This window comes from Tenrec ecaudatus, chromosome 2, assembly GCF_050624435.1.
Source record: "Tenrec ecaudatus isolate mTenEca1 chromosome 2, mTenEca1.hap1, whole genome shotgun sequence".
Classification (NCBI taxonomy): domain Eukaryota; kingdom Metazoa; phylum Chordata; class Mammalia; order Afrosoricida; family Tenrecidae; genus Tenrec; species Tenrec ecaudatus.
The window spans coordinates 144,442,556-144,457,454 of NC_134531.1; the positions used below are offsets into that span (position 1 = coordinate 144,442,556).

Below are 14,899 nucleotides of genomic sequence, written 5' to 3' on the forward strand. Positions count from 1 at the left end.
GTCACTTTCAGAGTAATAATCCTAGGTTATTAACACCTTGAATCTCCATACAGATTCAACCTCTGCATCCTTGAAACTATGGAAACTTACTGAGTTTCTCGGACATTACCAAAGTTAAATGAGGTGGTGCCCTGGTTGGTGGTTGAGTCAGGACTACCATAGTGATAATCTAACTCCAAATCTAGCAATCTCGCCGCCTTTACAGTCCTTTTCTAGTAACAACAGGAGCTAACAATCCCTCAACATCTGTAGCAGAATCTTGATGTACGATGTGCTGCTACAGAACCAGAAAAGAATCCTTCACCATGGTCTTTTCAGTTCCTCTAAATTTTGAGTTGAGAAACACCTGGACTTACTCCATAACATGAGCAGTGTATGAAGGGGAAGTTCCATCCGTTTAAGATAAAAACCAAGATGTTGGCACATTGGCCTTCAGCCAATGGAAAGTGTCATCACATTCAATGGATGTAACAGATTGGCCAATGGGAGAGGAACCTATGCAGTAATTATTTTCAGTATAGAATGGAGCTGCAACAGTTGTGAGGGCGGCACAGGACCAGGCGGTATTGTGTTCTATTTAACATGGGGTCGCTATGCGGCAACTGACCCAATGGCCCCCAAAACCAACAGAATGGAAGAGAGGTCTTGGGTGGTGCGATGGTTGACATGCTTGGCTGATAACTGGAAGGATGGAAGTTCAAATCCACTCAGAGGATCTACAGAAGCAAGGTCTGGCAATTTGGCAATCATCTTCCCGAAAGTTAAGTCATTGAAAAACCCCTTTGGAGCATGGTTCTATTTTGACACACTAAGGGTTTCCATGACTTTGAGTTGACTTATGGGGCAACCGGCTTGGCTTATGAAATGGAATGGTATGTCAGTTATGTACCAATGGTGGGGAAGTCTCAAAGAGGAAAAGGAAAGGTAGCTTACATTTTTTTAAGTAGGAAATCAATGGGGCATGGGTCCTGACTTAATGAAATATCCGCCCAATAGATAACTTGCTCCTTAGTTCCCCCACCTAAGTAAGTCTTTGGTTCCTGAGAAGAGTCAACTAACGCCGCTTCAGAGAGGGGGCCCCTCTGAAGGAAAGTTGGGACTAATGGTGCTGTGAGGGACTAAGGAAGCTGCCCACCCCCCCGACCGCACCTGCAATTCCCCTCCCAGCCGCAGGGGGCACTGCAGGTTGGGGCGGAGCGCTACGAGGGCCCCGGAGCTGCTGCCCCACTCCAGAGCGCGGGGGGCGCTGTGCGGGGCCCAGGTTGCGGCTCCGCTCCCGGCCACGGGGGGCGCTGCGCAGTGCCGGTGGTTGGTGGTGGCTGTTGGGGGGGGTGGGGGGGAGCCGCGGCCGCGGGTGGTGCGGAGGGAGGCCTTGCGGGCGGATCGGGCGCTCGGCGGCGGCGGCAGTGGGAGGCGGTGGGCTGGAGTGCGGGTCCGGGCGGCCCTGGCGATGGCGGACGCGGCGGCCTCCCCGGTGGGCAAGCGGCTGCTACTTCTGTTCGCGGACACCGCGGCCTCAGCCTCGGCCTCGGTCCCCGCGGCGGCGGCGGCGGCGGCGGCGGCGGCGGCAGGCGGAGATCCGGGGCCTGCGCTGCGCACTCGGGCCTGGCGGGCCGGCACGGTGCGGGCCATGAGCGGGGCGGTGCCCCAGGACCTAGCGGTGAGTGGCGGCCGAGTCGGGCACTCGAGGCCCCGGCTGAGGGGCCTGCGGGCGGCCTCCCCGGGGGCCTTTGTGAGGGGGCGGTAGGGTGGGGGTGCCCCAGTTCAGTGCCCCCCGATCTCCTCAGCGCCCCCCGCCGGTCCTAAGCACACAGAGCTCTGGCCAGCATGGCTTCCGCGTCGTGGTGCGCATCCCAGTTCCCCTCGAGGGCAGCCGCGGCGCCCAAAGCTGCCGCTTCTAGCCGACAGGCCCCGCCTCCTAGGCGACCCCTGTCTCGGCGCCCCCACCCCTACCCCCAACACGCGTTCCAAGCTGCACCCGAACACTGGGCTCCGGAACCCTTCGGAGTTGGGTCGGTGCTGCACCACTGCCCCCTGAAAGACGCGGACCTGTGGTGGTGGGTAGCCTCTCTGGGGAGACCTGCCCCCCAGTTCCTGTCCTCGCTGAGCCCCGCACGGGGCGGGAATGTGAGCAGTTGTGGGAGGCTCGAGCTGCAGTGGGAGCTGCTCCGGGCTTTTTATCTGGCAGTTACTTCCTCCTCGTCTGAGCCGAGCTCGGCCTGGCGTCTCCAGAAAGGCCCGCTCCCGCGACTCTCGGGGCTCTCGCCGGGCTTCTGGGTGACAGGAGCTGCAGTTGTGGCTGTCTTCGATAAGTTTTAGATTTGTCTGGGCAGCCGAAAGCGGCTGCTGATGGCTTGGGTTGTTTTGTTTTGTTGCTCGTCTACTCCTCCAGCCTACCAGGAGGTTTTGTTTTGAAACTTTGTGTTGGAGCTTGGTCGCTTCGAATACATGCCCCGATGTATCCTGTGATTCAAGTTGTTTAATAGTAGTTTAACGTGCAGTCGGGATCATGATGATGATGATGATGAAGTGTGTGTGTGTGTGTGTGTGTGTGTGTGTGTGTGTGTGAACGTGGCGGCAAATACTGCTTTTGAGCTTCTGTAAGCTTCTCATTTCCTCATTCTAACAGCACCTCTAGCTTCCCTGGTGAGATAAGGCTCTGAAAAATAGGGATTCTTCTGGAATGTATGTAATCGGTTGGCAGGCAGAAGGTTTTCTTGATAAACGTGCTCGTGCAGATACTTTATTCGCTGTAAACTTGAGTGCATTTTGTGAGAATGGAAGCCGTGTGGATTTGTTGACATTTCTCCCCTGGTAAGTTCTTGGCTTGTGACTGCCCTTCTGCTTCAGCCTTGCTGCTGCCACTTGAGTTCATCTGCCTTGATCTTTCTTCATGCTCTGTCGAGAGTGGCTGCTAGAATATCTATGCGGCCTCAGTGGGGCATATCTGTAAAAAAAACAAAACAAAAACACGGGGCTGGGCTTGATGATTAAGAAAGGAATGTGGGGAGTAATCTGAATTCCTTTGCATTCTTTGAATAAAATGACGTTCTACGTTGGGTGGGGTAGAGATGTCCCTCAAATTGATTAATTCATTCAAGGTTCTTGGATGCAAAATGCACTCAAGATCTTTCAAAGGTTGTTTTCTCCATTAAATGAATTGCTAATGAGCTCTGCGCCTGAAATGGCTACCCATTCGCTTAGTTTCCTGTGTTCTCTAGGGACAGAGGTTTTTCAATGCTCGCTGAAAACCTGGACTCCTGCTAAACGTTGAACATTTTGCCATTTGGTCCATGGTGTTAGTTTCTCAAACTAAGTCAACAGTTGCAGAGATTCTTGGAAATTAAAGCATAGTGTATATCACAAGCGAGTTGAGGTCTCTCGTGGAGTTATATGCATAGAGAAGGATAAGCAGAATGGTATTTTGAGAAGACATGTATGCTTGTCTTGGAGGAACATGGATCCGAAAAGAACACAATTCAGAACCTTTGGAATAAATGTTTTACCAGCTTGCAAAAATTGCCCAAGAATTGCTGTTATGAGGTTCTATTAATGATATTGGCTACTGTGAAATCAGAGCTGGCCGTTTTCTTTGTCCTTTTTCATTAATGAGATTTCCTTTGGACCTTAGGCATGTGGGACTCTTCAATTTACACCACACGCTGTAGTAAACACATCTGTCCTCCAATCAAAAGTACTCTTCCTGTACTCAAGGGTGGAGTTTGCAAGCAGCTGGCCTGTGATTGGACAGATTTTCATTCAGTTATGTTCAAGATGTTTTCAGGCGTGCTTGGTTTTATGTAACGCATAGCAGGGCACCCCCTATTAAGGATGAGTAATTGGGGTTGTATGAATGAATTTCAGAAATTATTGAAAACACAATTCTCAATTTAGATCCCATTAATACCCTCCTTCTACATATGCTTTGGTATAAAAATTCTTGAAATTACATCACTAAGACATTTAACACCCTTCTCCCTCCCTTTAAAAACAAAACAATACCAAAGCATGTGCTACCTTAAAAGATAGCCACGATCCATTGATTGAGAGTTTGATTGACCAAGAGTATGATGTGTGGGCATCTCCATTATCAGAGCTACACTGACAAGTAATTACTGAGGTTATAGATATATTTTTAACATTTTATTAGGGACTCATACAACTCTTATTACAATCCATACATATACATACATCAATTGTATAAAGCACATCTGTACATTCTTTGCCCTAATCATCTTCAAAGCATTTGCTCTCCACTTAAGCCCTTTGCATTAAGTCCTCTTTTTTCTCCCTCCCTCCCAGCTCCCCCTCCCTCATAAGCCCTTGATAATTTATAAATTATTATTTTGTCATATCTTGCCCTATCCGGCGTCTCCCTTTACCCCCTTCTCTGTTGTCCGTCCCCCAGGGAGGAGGTCACATGTAGATCCTTGTAATTGGTTCCCCCTTTCCAACCCACTCACCCTCTACTCTCCCAGTATTGCCCCTCACACCCCTGGTCCTGAAGGTATCATCCACCCTGGATTCCCTGTGCCTCCAGCTTCTATATGCACCAGTGTACAACCTCTGCTCTATCCAGACTTGCAAGGTAGAATTCGGATCATGGTAGTTGGGCAGGGAGGAAGCATCCTAGATCTTGGGAAAAGCTGTATTCTTCATCGGTGCTACATCGCACCCTGACTGACTCATCTCCTCCCCTAGACCCCACTGTGAGGGGTCTCCAGTGGCCGACAAATGGGCTTTGGGTCTCCACTCTGCACTTCCCCTGGTTATATTTTTATTTTTTCCCCCGGTTATATTTTTTTTAAGAAAAAACAAAAAACCTCTATGGCCAAATTAGTTTAATATTTATGAATTTGTGGTTTTTTCCCCCTTAACCTGGTGTCTTCTTTGTGTACCTATATCATTGGTGGCTCATATTAAGTTGCAGAAAACTTGGGACCCTCATGTAAGTAGGTAGGTAGATACACAGTGTTTGTTTCCTTTTTGGTTATTCTTATAAAAGTATAGCATGGATTTTACAAAATGTCCAACAGATAAAAGTATGCAAATAAAAAGCCAACAATCTCACCCTACCCTATATTTACTCCTTCAAGGAAAGGAAAATTATATTTGCTCATCTCTTAATGTAAGAAAGAAAAAAATACACATGACAAGAAAGAAAATATATACACACACATGCACACGTGTGTGCACATATATATGCAAGCATTCATCCATATACAAAGGGTGGTTTTTTGTTTGAGAAATATTACTTGCAACCTGATATATATTTCTTGGGTATTAGTACCTATAACTCTTATACATTTTTTGATAGCCACAATATGTTTTGGACAGTAGACCATAATTTATGGAACCATTCCCCCTTTTGGTGAACATTTTAGCAATATTTAAAGTTATTTGGGGCACTACAAACGGTGCTGTGAAAAATAGTACATATCGTTGTTAGGTGCCAACTCAAAAGGAAACAATGCCCGTCCTGCTCTTCACCAAGCATGAGGTCCCACTCCTGACAACATGTTCTAAGTATATGACGATGACACCTCACCATCCTTGCCTCTAAGGGACGTACTCAGACTGTACTTCTTCTAAGACAGAGCTGTTGGTTCTTTTGGCAGTCCAGGGTACTTTCAGTATTCTTTGCCAACACCATAGTTCTAATCAGTGGCGAGTTTAGCTGGTTTATAATAGCTTGGCAGAACTGATACTGAATTTTTTGTGGAGTTTAGCGAACTGGTTGTTAAAATGGCACTTATAATCAGTGTTCTAAGGATGGAAATCACAAAGTTACATTCCTTTCTCATTTTGAATATTCATCTGGACAACAGTGGATTCTAAGTGCCCCTAGTAATGTTCATTCCATCCATAGGTATAAAGAGATTAGATGGAACTATGCTTATAACATGGGCCTCTGGTGGTGCAGTTGTTATGTGTTGGGTTGTGATCCGCATGGTCAACAGTTCAAAACCACCAGCAACTCTGCAGGAGAAAAACTGGGATTTCTACTCCCGTAAACATTTACAATTTCGGGTCGCTGGGAGTCATCATTGACTCGATGGCAGAAGTTTTTATGCTTGTAATTCTCATTTCATAAAACTTGTGCTTTTGATGCAAAACACTTTCATTTCTTTGTTTTTATTGCTTTGGTAAACATACATAACAACGCAAAAAGTGCCAAACCAGAGGTGACTCGCTGTCATTCCTTTAAGCATTGTGTCACACCCCAAATTCCCATGAGATTTTTTTAAAAAAATCTCCTTGTGTTCACCTTTACAGATGATATGCTATGTAGAAGACGCCGCACACCGAAAGTGCGTTAAAGGGAAGCGATACTGTGGCATGGTGTCTGGCTGTGTAGATTACGGATAAAAAAAACACGGTATTCAGCCATTTGTTCCCATGAGATTTTATGAGTGAATTATGCAATTCATGAAAATGTTCAAAGAACTAAAAATACTGTCAGAACAACTGCTGTAACTTCAGCAGAAGTGGAAAGGGGTTTTTCAAAAATGTATGGACTTTGTTCAGAGAAGAGAAGTCTCCTGTTTCTATTGTCTAATTGGCCCACTTATAAAGGAATGGAATCCGACTCCTACAGTGAAAAGATAGTTTACAGCGAAAAGATAGTTAAGGATAAATCACAACTCTATGATACTCGCATGAAAGTAACGAATATTGCAACTGAGGGCTCCAATTAAGAAGCAACATGGATCCGATCCCATGGGCCTCTCACAGTGTCCCATGCTAAAGCAAACTGTCACCCCGAACCATTGCCTGGTTTTACCTGGTCGGCTTAAGGCACTGAAGCGGGTTGCACAATGGAAAAAAAAAAGCAACATGGAAATTAACAGTTTGGGGCTTTGTCAGGTATTTAATATTTTTGTTAATATTTTAAAACTCACCATAATCTAGTTTTGTGTACCTTTCATTATTTATTAATTGTATATAATAATAAATCATTTGACTTGCCATTTTTAAAAATAACTAAAACAGTTGGTAGGCCAGCAAAATGAGCTGGTTGTTAAATTAGTTTAATCCCACCACTAGTTCAATTGCATTGATTTTCCTATGGTCTTTTTAATTCGCTGTCCAACACGGCATATGAGGTGATTAAAAATACCATGACTAAAAAAATTTTTAAAGAAAATACCATGACCTTGATCAAAGGCGCACCTTAGCCCTCAAAGTAGCATACTTGCTTTTCAGTACTTTTAAAACTCTTGTGCAGCAGATTTACCTAATGAAATGCATCATTTGATCTCTTTTGATTGCTGCTTCCATGAGCATTGACTGTTTTATAAATCCAAGCAAGGTGAAATCCATGACAACTTCAATCTTTTCTCCGTTTATGATGATATTACTCATTGGTCCAGTTGTGAGGATTTTGATCTTCACATTGAGTGGTAATCCATCCTGACGCCTGCAATCCTTGATCTTCATCAGCTACTGCTTCTAATCCACCTCTTTCAGCGAGATACATATATTGCAGGCACATACATCTTTATATAAACAGGATTTTCTTTCTGAGTGGAATTGCTAGGTTAAAGAGTATAAGTTTATTAGGTAATGCAAGGTATTTTCCTATAATACTGTAACAACAGCCACCAGAAGACTAACATTTTATACTCAACTACCAAGAAGAAACCTGGCATCAGCACAGTACTTAGTCTGAATGTCAGAGAAACTGGATTTTATGAACGATACTGCATCAGGATTGAAGGAAGGCTTATTAACAACCTGCAGTATGCAGATGACACAGCCTTGGTTAATGAAAGTGAGGAGGACTGGAAGCACTTGAGGAAGATCCAGAACGGCAGCCTTCAGTGTGACTTACAACTCTGTAAAAAAAAACCAAAATCCTCACAACTGAACTAGTAGGTAACATCATGATAAGCAGAAAATATTGAAGTTGTCAAGGATTTTGTCTTACTTTGATCCACAATCAATGCCCTTGGAAGCAACAGTCAAGAGATCAAATCATATACTATGTTGAATAAATAGACAGCAAAAGACCTCTTTGAAGTGTGGAAAACCAAGAATGTTACTTTGAGGAAGGACTAAGGTGTTCCTGACCCAAGCCATGGTATTTTCAGTTGCCTCATATGCATGTGAAAGTTGGACATTGAATAAGGAAGACTGAAGAAGAATTGATATTTTTGAATTATGTTGCTGGTAAAAAAATATTGAAAGTACTATGAACTGTCAAAAAGAACAAACTGATCATATGAAAATAATCTATAACTTATCAAGAGTTCATGAGGGAAGGCAGGCAGAGAAGTGAGGAGGAAAATGAGGAGTTGATATCAAGGGCTCACGTAGAAAGAAAATGCTTTGAAAATGATTATGGCAACATATGTGCAAATGTGCTTGACCCAATGGATGAATGTATGGATAGTGATAAGAGATGTTAGAGCTCCCAATAAAAGTATTTATTTATTTATTTATTTTAAAATATGGAACGCTTCACGAATTTGCGTGTCATCCTTGCGCAGGGGCCATGCTAATCTTCTCTGTATCGTTCCAATTTTAGTATATGTGCTGCCGAAGCGAGCACCCAATAAAAGTATTTAATAAAAAAATAAAAGAACAAACATCTGTCTTGGAAGAAGTATAGCCAGAAGGATAGCGATACCTCATCCCACGCACTTTGGACATGTTGTCAGGAGAGACCACCCCATTAAGAAGGACCTCATGCTTGGTAAATTGGAGAGGAAGTAAAAAAGAAGGCCCTTGAGAGAATGGATGGACACAGTGGCCACAACAGTAGGCTCAACCATAAGAACAATTTGTGAGGGTGACGCAGAACCGGGTCTGGTTTCATTCTGTTGTACATAGAGCCATTATGAGTCGGAACAGACATGATGGCATTTCACAACAGGTTATGTAGATAAAGTGTTTCTCTCCTCCTGCTCTTGTCATCCAGTCTTGCCATCAGGCTTTCTCATTTTTTGCCAGTCGTGTGTGTGTGTGTGTGTGTGTGTGTGTGTGATAATGTAGCATTTCTATATCTCTGTGATTGTCTTTTTCTGTTTATTGGCCTTTTAAATTTCTTTTATAAATTATGCGTATATCTCCCACTTACCATTCTCCGAGTTTTAGAGGTATTAACCCCCTTTACCTATCAAGTGTGTCCTAGTTATTTTTTTCTCATTTGTCTTTTGACTTAATATCAGATTTCTTCAATTTTTCCTTATGGCTTCTGGGTTTACTTTGTTTTACAAAAATTGCTTCCATCTTAAGCCTACATAAATACCCCCTCAAACTTGCTTTCTAATGTTTTCATTTGCTTATTTTTACCTTTAGATCTTTGGCCCATCCAGAATATTTCTGTGCTTGGCATGTGAGGTAGAAGATCTTTCTTTTTTTCTTGGAATAACCAGCTGTGGCAGGGCCAGTATTTTGTTAAATAAGCCATCCTTGTGTGATAGAATTAAACAGTGCTTTAGCTAGAAGCATCAGTTTGTTTTGAATGTGTATCTTCTCTGTCTCAGCTACTCAGAGCTTGTAAGAGGAGTGAAAGCACATCTACCATATTTTTTATCCCTTATCTTTCCTCTGTATCTTAGGGAACATTGGACTCTAAACACTTCTCTCTGGGTTCTAGATAATGGAATAATTGTTGGAGTGTTCGGGCTAAGACCAGGTTTCTTGTATCTGTCTGGGAGTTTTCCAAAAGAGGTGAAAGTGTATCTGCCTTTTTATTAAACCCTCTTTCCCACATCCAACCTTTCCTCGCTCTGAGGTTAGGTGGACTCTAAAATACTGCTCTACTTTGTAGACAGTATATTATTTTATCAATGTCCAGGGCAGTACTATGTTTTTAAGGTAGCAATTTGTTATTTATTGCCTATCTACTATAAGAAATGGAAGTTTGTAGCATTAAAGGTTTATCCTTAAGTGTCCTTTGCTTATAATTCCAAAAGTTTAATAAAAATATCCATATAGTGGTAGCTTGTTCTCTACTTATTAGAGTATCTTTGTGGATATGTGGATGGTTTAGAGAAGAGTAAATAAAAATGAGATCTTATGTATCTGACAGTAAATATATACAGGGGTTTCCAGAATTTCATGGAAAATTGATTATCTTTTAATCTATTTTTTTCATAAGCTTTTGGTAACCCCCTCATATACTGTTTAATTGTGAGGCACCTTAAACACACTTTCCATCTAACTTTCTCATAGAACTAGATCTATTATTGAAACCCTAAGCCACAGTTCAAGTTTTTCAGACACTAAAGTGTTTCCTATAGCTTATTAGTATTTTTTCCAAGTGTATCTTATTTTATATGTAAATATATATGTAATTTTTAATATTACTGCCATTGGGTTGATTCCAACTTATGGTGGCCCTGTAGGACAGGTTAATACTGCTCCTTGTGAGTTTCCGAGATTAATTCTTTATAGGATAGAAAGCCTCATCTTTCTCCCACAGAGCAGTTGGTGGTTTTGAACTGTTGACCTTGTGGTGGTTGGCAGCCCAACACATAACTACTATACTACCAGGGCTCCTATAGTTTTTAATTGTGCTATCTTATTATTTAATTTATTTTTAAATAGTTTTATTAGGGGCTCATACAACTCTTACCACAATCCATACATACATCAATTGTGTAAAGCACATCTGTACATTCATTGCCCTAATCATTCTCAAAACATTTGCTCTCCACTTAAGCTCTGGCATCAGGTCCTCATTTTTTCCCTAATTGTGCTATCTTAATTAGCCTCTATAGTCTATGTATTTTAGGTCTGTACCATATGTCTACAATATATTATGATTACAGTATGCACTGGTCATTTTTGTGCTGTTTCCTCTCCCTTTAATACACAATCCTCCCTTTTAATACACAATCAGAGCTTTCCTTTTTTTTTTTTTAAGGGACTTGTTTCACTTACTCCCTACAAACCATGGGCTCATTCTCTTAGTACTCACTTGCCTGAGTCTCATTCCCAGCTTGCCCTGGGTGATTTAGTTCTCCTATCCACCACCACACAACTGCACTAGCACACAGTAAGTGGTGGGTAAGTACCAGCATTTTCTGTTAGTGATATTCTCAACAACAGCTGGGGTGGGTTCCTGTAGGCTTTGCTTCCACAAGGCCTGGGGGATATAACACCTGTTGTTGCTTCTCAGTTTTCTACTGCCTTTGACAGGTTGGTGGTTTTTAAGCCTTCCCAACTTCTCCCTCCCATTCCCCTAGCCAAAGTGTTTTCAAGTGTCTTTTATCCTGTTGCATTGGAAGCTTAAAAACTTAACTGATTGTATGACCGTGACTCAAGTAATGTGACCTTTCTCAGTTTTGCAATGACAGAAACTCCATTTTTCTAGTGACTTCGGGGTGTAATCAAGCTCAAGGGGACTGATTCTGTCTAACCAAACTCCCTAGAGACTGATTTGTAAATCCATATGCAAGGTTATTAATTTACAGTGGGAGATATAGCTATCCAGAGAGCTGCATAGAGCTCCCCCTCTAGGTTTACTCAGGAGACCAAATTATAGATAAGACCCTTGAGGATTGTCTGATAGTTGAAGCAATTTATGTAAAGGGTGTTTACAACCCTGATTTGGTGATCCTCAAACTTTCCGTGTATGATGGGCCTTGAAGTTCAAAATTCCATTATGTTTTCATTCTACTTTTCCACGAACTTTTTGTAGCCCTCTTGTACTCTGTGGCCTCCACTGCTCCCTTCCCCGTTTCCCTTTACTTTTAATGTTGCCACCCACTGAAATCCCATGAAGTCCGCACATCCTAGGTGCGGGCACTTCTCTAAAACCATCCTGAATCCCTAGCTTAAGTTACTTACTTCTTTTCTTCTTTAGCACTGGGTGGATAGCTCTTCTGGAATGCTCGTGACAGCCTTTCTTGTTACAGATTTATAATAAGGTATAACTTATCTCTCCAACTCAAAGATCTTTGAGGACTGAAACCTACACATTTTTCTCTTACTGTTTTTAATGACCACCTGTGGCTCACAATACCTGAAAAAGTAGAATGTTCAGAACTCTGTATTAAGTTAACGTCCCTATTTCTTTCAGATATTTACTCTGGCCCTTTGTATGAGTATTTATAATTTTTAACGTTTTTTGGTTTGAGAGGGTTTTTTCCCCTTCTGATTAAAAAAATTAAGATGGATTCACTTAATTTCTTTGTCTAGATATTAGAATACTTGATACTCTATCAGAATTTACATTATCACTTGGATTTTATGATTTATATATCAGAGTTGTTTTCTTATCCCTATAATGCCGAGCATGACGTTTTTGTAACATTTAATTAATATAATTAATATATTGATAATTATGAAAGTAAAGAATAAAAACAAAAAGAATTTTTCCTGAAATTAAAAATTCCAGCATTATAGGGTTAGATTAGAATATATTTTTTTATTAGAATTAAATGATGATTTGTTTTCTCAGTCTTAAGTACTGCATGGCTATTTACATATTAAACAAAATGTAGAAATTATTGTAACATTACCAAAAAATTCATGCTTGTAATCTCTGATACCTACTCTTCTAATCTTTTTAGAATTTTAAGATATATTATTTTGTTTACACTGTATTTTCAGTTTTGAATTTTGATATTTTTATTATATAAACTTTGTGTTTTGGGTGACTTTAATTTTCCTAGTGTTTTTCTGTATTTTGCCCAGGTAACATGTTTGCTTTCATAATTGGAAGGAAAACAATAAATGCTATGTAAGAAAACCTCCTAAATATATGGCTGGCTAATTTGTTTTGTATTTTGTTTTTCATTAGATAATGCTTTAGATGTAAGGCTTTAACAATCGTGTTTTGGTGAGAGCATTTTTATGAATAAAGCCTTTTTTGTGTTTAGTGTTATTTCTTAGAGTTATCCCCAGAAATGGTATTGCGGAATATAAAAAGTAATACTGTGGAACTATAAGGCATAAATATATAAAAGTGCTTTTAAAAGTTTGTGGAAAAGTAGAATTAAATGATAATGGGATTAAAAAAAATAATCTTTTTAAAGCTCCCTGGTATTTAAGGGAAAAAAAGGAAACCCATTGCCAATGACTGGGATTCCAATGCCTAGACACCTATGGCCAGAATGGAATTAGCCTCTGGTTTCAAACGCTGCAGCCTTTATGGAAGCTGCTTCATCTTCCTAACCTGGAACCACCCCTTTCAGTTAGCAGCCAGCACTTAACCATGCGCCTTGAACATATTTAAGGCCCTTGAGAGATAGCAATTTTTTTTCATACTACACTCCCCCACCTCAGTCATATCCTTTATGTTCAAACTAATCTTAGGTGTATGATTAAGGAATGAGTGTTTATCAGGAGTGTGTTTTCTGCTAAACCTTTTTATCTTTTTTCATTTAATCCTACAGACAATCTTTTGAGGTACTTATTGGCCCTGTTTATAGACAAAGTGAAGCTCAAGGAGACGAAAGGATTTTAGTATCAGCTCCACAGCTGAGAAATGGGAGTAGTGAGATGCAAATTTAGATCTTTGTGATTCTACAGTCCCTAAAAACCCTATATAACTCTGAGGTTTGTTTTTGTTTTTCAGGTTATCCCTGAATACTTAACAATTTATTTTGATGCTAGAAAGGATATTAAAAATTGCTAGTAATTGTTGGGAAGCTATCTCTTGAAAATCAAAGGAACCTTAAGGAGAAAATTGTTTTTTGTTTGAAACCAGCAGTACTCTAGACATGCATTGTTCCCCACATTGGTTGCCAAGATATTCCAATTTCATAGTCATTTGTAATAGAGTTTACATTACATTCAGAAGGTAGATTGGGAAATTCAAAAAGTTAGCAATTGTGGAGTTAACTTTTCCTTTCTTTTGCCATATCCTATTATTTTTATCTCTAGTTTCTCTTATATACTGGTCTTTTTGTTTTCCCATTGGCTTAGACCATGTTCATGTCTGGGCTATTGCTTTGTAATTTTATCTCCATACCTCCAGTTTCTTTCCTCTATAATTTATCATCCATGCTGACCCCAAACTTACTTCTTTCCTTTTAAAAATGTTAATTATGTCATGTACAAATATGTTCTTTAAAAAAATAAACCTTTACTAAGCTCATACTAATCCTTGTACTCCAGAAATCAATTGAAACTGCCCAAGTTAATCTATTAGCTATATCTCATCATTTTTACACTGCTCTCAATTATTCCAGAGTATAAATAAATTGTTTAGCCTTTCACTGAAATATAAAACACATTATACTGTTTTTATTTCCTACTTAGAAGGAGTGTCTAGAAGTATTTTAGCCCTCCACAAATGACATAATTTTTTTGACATCATCTTTCTAAGACAATTTACAATTTACTGTGTCACTGTCCATCTCCCCACCATGCTCTCAGTGACACCCTCAAGACCTGTAAACAGGCAATATAAACTCAGATGTATCCAGGGACCAGGCTGTGAGAAACACTGGGTGACAGAGGTAAAGATGTAGTGTGGATTGAATTGGCAGCTGATGGGCAGGTACTGCTTGCAGATATTCACATGGATATTACAAACAAAAAATATTCTGCTGGTCAAGCAAGACACCTTTGCCAACTTATGATCCATGCACATGCTACGGGGAACCCTTTATAACCTAACACTTTACACCTATGACCTTACACCTCCTTGTGTTCACAGACCCTCAATCTTTTCTTTTTCTCTGCCTTTACACCTGTTGGAAAGTCATACCTTTTTCTTCCAGAGGAATGTAGCTTTCCCTTTAAGAACCAGCTCAGTTGATAGTACTACTACCTCTACTTACATGGTTCTAGTTGTTCAAATCTTTATTATTGCCTTTATTACATAGTTCTAGATCGTGATCTCTACCTCCCTGTTGGTTTATCTAGGGTGTGGTTCTTTTCTGCCTTATGCTACCTTATTTGCCTTGATAATCTTGGAGAGGTTCGGTGTGAGTCT

At 40.8% G+C, this 14,899-nt stretch overlaps 1 protein-coding gene and 2 non-coding genes across 3 annotated transcripts in view; 1 reads left to right on the forward strand and 2 right to left on the reverse strand.

The window, feature by feature from the left end:
* Positions 1-1,405: 1,405 nt before the first annotated feature.
* KDM3B (lysine demethylase 3B) overlaps positions 1,406-14,899 on the forward strand; it is an 85,746-nt gene continuing 72,252 nt past the window's right edge. The window contains exon 1 of the mRNA XM_075541622.1: positions 1,406-1,660. Within this exon, the coding sequence (XP_075397737.1) occupies positions 1,451-1,660 (210 nt within the window). The 5' untranslated portion in view covers positions 1,406-1,450. The remainder of the gene's footprint in view (positions 1,661-14,899) is intronic.
* LOC142442156 (small nucleolar RNA SNORA15) lies at positions 6,257-6,393 on the reverse strand. The gene has a single exon (XR_012783390.1). It is a non-coding gene; the product is annotated as a small nucleolar RNA SNORA15 (small nucleolar RNA).
* LOC142441913 (U6 spliceosomal RNA) lies at positions 8,448-8,554 on the reverse strand. The gene has a single exon (XR_012783192.1). It is a non-coding gene; the product is annotated as a U6 spliceosomal RNA (small nuclear RNA).